General features: G+C 31.5%; 1 protein-coding gene across 1 annotated transcript; it reads left to right on the top strand.

Annotated features, from left to right (window-relative positions):
* Nucleotides 1–302: 302 nt before the first annotated feature.
* NLP (NAC domain-containing protein) lies at nt 303–1,995 on the top strand. Its single transcript, NM_001289292.2, has 3 exons — nt 303–767; nt 952–1,229; nt 1,365–1,995. The coding sequence occupies exons 1-3, from the start codon at nt 575–577 to the stop codon at nt 1,965–1,967; spliced, it is 1,074 nt and encodes a 357-aa protein (NP_001276221.2). The 5' UTR covers nt 303–574; the 3' UTR covers nt 1,968–1,995.
* Nucleotides 1,996–5,971: the final 3,976 nt, after the last annotated feature.

The raw sequence follows: 5,971 nt of genomic DNA, 5'->3' as shown, positions 1-5,971 counted from the left end.
AAACACTTAAGAATGTCATAATTACATGCATGGTTCTTGGGCATAGTGTGTTGAGTCATAATAACAAAATTAGGGTGATAAAACTATGATTGCATAAATGTTACAGTGTGGGCTATTAAACAAACTAAATAGGTTGCCTTAATTTCCACGTTTATCTTTCTCTCCAACACACCAGTATTTAGGGGCTTCTTTATTTTATTTTTTCTCTTTGCTTTTTAATCCTTCTATTAACACCTCCACCCTCACCCTCAGTTACCACCACCACCACATTTCAGTTCCATGTCTTCCCATGATTTTCACTCCTTTTCTCTCTCTCACTTTCTGTGGACTTTTTTGTGGTTTCCTTTTCAATGAAAAACCACTCTGGCTTATTACTGTCTATATAGATTCTTCTGAATCCAGTTCTTTCTAAACAGAACCCAAAAAACATTCCCCCCTACCGAGCTGTGTTTTTTTTTCTACTGTGAAAATTAAAACCGCAACAGAAATTTAATATCTTGGTGTATGTTCTTATATTGAAATTGAAATTCTGGCTAGGGAAGCAAAAGGGTAATTGGTTTTTGAGTAAGTGGGAATGGAAAACGTTTCAGTTCTTCTATGTAATAAGGAAAAGGATCAGATGGATTTGCCTCCTGGGTTTAGGTTTCACCCAACTGATGAAGAGCTAATTAGTCATTACCTTTACAGAAAGGTCACCCACACCAACTTCTCAGCTAGGGCCATTGGAGAGGTGGACTTGAACAGGTCTGAGCCTTGGGATTTGCCATGTAAGTTCAAAACAAAATGAAAAAATTCAGCCCCACTTTGGTTTTGGTTATTTGGCTTCTAAATATGTTGTCTTACAATGAGACCATACGGACAGATTCGATCCCGATACAAAAACATTCTAAATATATTGATTGTGTAAGTTTATTATAACTTTATGTTGTGTGCATTTTTTTTGGGATACAGGGAAAGCTAAAATGGGAGAGAAAGAGTGGTACTTTTTCTGTGTGAGAGACAGAAAATACCCAACTGGTTTGAGGACTAATAGAGCCACTCAATCAGGATACTGGAAGGCCACAGGGAAAGACAAAGAGATTTTCAGAGGAAAATCCCTTGTGGGTATGAAGAAAACTTTGGTTTTCTACAAAGGAAGGGCTCCCAAGGGAGAGAAAACTGATTGGGTCATGCATGAGTATAGACTTGATGGAAAATTCTCTGTTCACAACCTCCCCAAAACTGCGAAGGTAATAATAATAACAATAACAACTAATAACAATTTTTTATTTTGTCTTGACCATGTTGCTTCCTTTGTACCACTTGTTATGAGAATTTTGTTTGTTGAGTTTGATTCAGTGCTATTCGTTATTGTTGTGCTGCAGAATGAGTGGGTGATTTGCAGGGTTTTTCAGAAGAGTTCAGGTGTGAAGAGGACTCATATTTCTGGGATGATGATGTTGGACTCTTATGGAAACGAATTGGGTTATTCTTCTTCTGCTTTGCCACCTCTCACTGATTCCTCACCTTCCATTGACAACACCAAAGTACTGAGTGTTACTGATACGGCTTACGTACCCTGCTTCTCCAATCCAATTGATGCTCCAAGAGGGATCTTCGATTCCTTGAACAACATTAACATCACCACCACCACCACTACCAACAACAACAACACCCTTTATGGAGTTTCTTCAAACCATTCATTTTACAATACTCAACTTCATATTCCACCAACTTTGCCATTACCTAGTTCTTCAAACCATTACCTTAGAGCCTTTCTTGAAAACCAAGGAAATGGATCAAACATGAGGAATAATGGTTATGAAACAGAGAGGGAAATGGTCAGTGTCTCACAGGAAACAACTATTTCTACTGATGTGAACGCTGAAATCTCTTCATTGGGTAAAAGGCAATTTGAGAATCAGCAGAATCCAACTGCTTCATCAGCTGTTGTTCCAATGGACGTTGCTACCTTGTGGAACTACTGAATACTGATCTCAAATAAAAGAATTGCCATTGGAAAGAAAACCAACTTTTTCAGCTGAAAAAGAATAGCCTCATGATTTACAATTATTCTCTGGGTTTGATTTTTATGTTGTCCTTCTTGTTGTTATTGTTGTTTGTTTGGTTTTCTGTATATATTTTCAACTAAAAGATTTGCTGAATATATTTTGTACTGTTAAGTTATGCTGTTTTGGTCCTTTGATTCTCTAGGCTTGTTATTGTTATGGTTTGATTGGTATGAATTATGAACATGATTACTGTGTATCAGCTTTTAATAAAATTAATACTAGAATGAGACAAGGTTGGTCTTTATTTTTTTATTTATCTGGATTCTATCGGCAAATCTTTAGAGAATGACCTTTATTCTCGTAATATTTGAATTGCATAATTAATTCTTGATTGTGGGGACTGAATCAAGTACGGGAGCCATTAAAAAATGAAAACCTCTCTCTTGGAAACTCGTGCACGCGCTTCCTTTGACATAGAAAAATTATTAGTATTAACAAACTTATCTGCATTTACTTTCTGCGATGCTCCTTGGAGAATTCAGGAACCTGAAGTTTTCCTATCACCCCTATTCATGTGTGCGTGTGTGGATGACATGACAGAATGTACAAGTCAAACTCGTGTATGGTTTGTCTGCGGTTAAGCTGCCTATGCAGCAGTGATTTTAGCCATTAGATTTAAATATAACGGTTATTAAAAATAAGAATATAAAAAATATATTATTATTTTTAATTATGAAAAATTAATACGCCGCTGTAGGGATAGTATGGGGTGTGGGGCATTAGAGAATCTAAGTCCGCAAAACTTGATTCAAACATTTTTACCTAATCAATTTGAGGGCATTCTCTATTAGACTCATACACTTTCTCCGGTAAAGAGGAAGAAAATACTATTAAGTGCATATATTAATTGATACAAGATTTTTTTGGTTTAACCAATAGTTTTAAATTTGAATTCTAATTTTGTTGCTTATGATGATCTTATCCCACTCTAACATAATTATCTTTAGTGGAGAATACTAGTGATCAAGAAGGGGTTTTTGATTTTTTTGGTATAAGAAAAAAAGAACCAAAAACAAAAATAAGGCTACAAACGAATGAATCGAATGCTCAAAGTCTCGTGTTCGAGTTTTATAGATGAAAAAAATATAATTAAAAAAGAAAAATTCTATTAAAGATGACAAAGTCAGGTTTTCCAACGGATATTAATCATCAATAAAATTAATAATATTTTGTATCAATAATACGATTAAACAAAGACTACAGGTGAATGAATCGGATGACCAGTGCATCTGCTATCAATATAAAAATACAACTTTGCCCAAAAAGAAAAGAAAAAAAATAGTGTATTAATAAAAACACAACTTTACCCTTTACATGTAGCTCACACACGCTCCATATAATTAATTATACTATGAATATAATTGACTATATGGCTCCAATTCCACGAAATAAAGGAACTCAATGTAACTAATTAATCGATTATACTTGCACATAACTGATGTTGCACACATCATAATTAATTATGCACATAATCTATTATACTTGTTTAGTGTAACCGATTATGTACAAGCATAATCAATAAGTTGCACACAAAAATTCATTATTGGTCACTTTTGGTAAAGTGAAGAAAAAAAAATTCTATAGTATTTTATTGCATTTCATCGCTCATGATAGTGAAAACAAGAACACGTGAGTCTCACATATTTTTGTAAACCTCCTCTCTATTTCTCGGGTACTAAACTTGCTATCTTTGGCACCTCAACCTCATTTCTTTGCCCCATCTCCAATTTCTTACATATTTCACCACTATCAAACACAACATTAACTAATTTCAATTCTCAACGTACTTTTAATTATATATTTGAAAATGTTTGTTGTAATTTTAAACTGAAGCATGCGCACAACTGTCAACTGATATATCCTTCCCCTAGTTAAATCATTGGACAATAGTTGTTGGTATGATATTATATGTATTCCTTACATTAGACAATTTTATTTAAGTTAAATAAAATTATAATAGGTAATAAAGTTTTCTTTATATATATATATATATATATATATATATATATATAACATATTTATATATCTAATATTTAAATTTGAGATTACTCTATTAATTTTTAGCATGAAAAAAAGGGTTTTTAGAATAACAGTTTTGCTTTTGAAGTCAAGAACCCAAGATATAAGTCAACAAGAAAAGAGAATTTGTGCAAGTACACAGACATATTGAATGTGACATATAACGAAATCAATGTTGGACCAGTTGTAAGCCATTATCGACAGAAAATCAAAGACGGAGATAAATAAACAGAATATGATCTCAGTTATTTCCCTTTACTCGGTCGGTTACTTGTGATTTTTTTTTTTTGTACAAGGGTACTGTTTTTTTTTTTTAATATAATTTCATCCAATTGAGCTAAATTACATGTAAGTTGTTTACTGAATCTTTCCTGAGATATACTTATGTGTGAGAAACAATTAAAATAATGAAAACATCTAAAAGATAATAATTTGTTTTGTTGGTTTTACTAAATAAAGAAATACTCAGGGGTTTTGTCTGTATCTGTGATTATTGATTTTAACGTTCCATTCATTCATTCGCAAAAGTACAATCATTCATTTCCCGTTTCATGATGCTTGAATTGCGTTTTGAAGCTGCAATGCCATGACATGAGAACATCAACGGCCTTTTTTTCTTATTTTGTCCAAAAATATAATATGCGTGTCTCCTTTGTACCATGTGGTACTTTTATTTATGGCAAATGATAAATCCTCGATCTTCAAAAGTAAATCAATTTGAGTCCTACACGATTTGATCGTTAACTATATGAAATCACTGCCAAGATGCCTTTTACAAAGTGTTGATGCTCAACTCATTTTCATCCGTTTGATGGCAAAGAAATATATACTATATAGAATATAAAACCCCAGTGGTAATATCTTTGTTAATTTCTTTCATTCGCATACTTATCCTGAGGCTAAGAGAGTATTTCAATTCGGACAGATTACTTACGTCCGTTTTCATTATTTTTTTAGCAAAGATTTGTTTAAAAATTAATTATTATGTTTGGAATATCAATTGAAATTTGATAAAAACTTTTTATGTATGACAGGGGAGGAGTTTTTCATGTAGAGGATCATCTGAAAAATATGTTTCCTAGGAGTGAATAAAATTTGTTTAGTTAACCATTTAAAATCTATAAATAAATTTTTTAGAAATCAAAGAATTACATATATTTTTATCAATTATTTTAATTATTTATCATATTATATAATTTAATTAAAAATAGCATGGTATTTTTATCGTAATAAAAAAATTAAACTTGAAAAGTAAAATTCTCATCTCTCCATAAAAATTTCATGAAAAACTAATTAAAAAATATTTCCAAAAAATATTCTTTTCCAAAAATATTATTTTTTTAAAATGCATATCAATCATAAAAATTAAGTTTTCTGACGATTCCGATAAAACTAAAAACTTCTCTTCTAACAAACCCCACTAAATTCAAACTCTAAGTTATGAGCATAAATGTACAGACCACTACATGCGTCACGAAGGGTGGTGAAGGGAAATAGAAACAAAGTTGTGGTAAATTTTGTGATTAATAAATTAATTGCATGGTCTATTTGATTACATCACAAATAGTTCGTGTTTTTGTAAGAAGTTGTTAATAGGTCTCATTTTATGAATTTTATTAAAATTACTTCGCAGTCTTGATGTTTTTCTTCCCATTTAGATGATTAATTTTCATGTTGTGTTACAATTTTCATATTTGTTATGTATGCCTTTTGGAATTAATTGAACAGTGTACTTAATTTTGACTTATTTTGGACGTTAAATCTTGATAATTCGATTGCAGAAAGTATTTATTATTTATACTCTGTTATTATACTCTCTTTTTAACAAATTTCGTTATTTATGAAAAAATATTTTAGAAAAATAACAAGGCCGAATACTTAGTTCAAACTTTGACCGATAA

This window comes from Glycine max, chromosome 4, assembly GCF_000004515.6.
Source record: "Glycine max cultivar Williams 82 chromosome 4, Glycine_max_v4.0, whole genome shotgun sequence".
Taxonomy (NCBI): Eukaryota; Viridiplantae; Streptophyta; class Magnoliopsida; order Fabales; family Fabaceae; genus Glycine; species Glycine max.
This window is presented reverse-complemented; position numbering and strand designations above follow the sequence as displayed.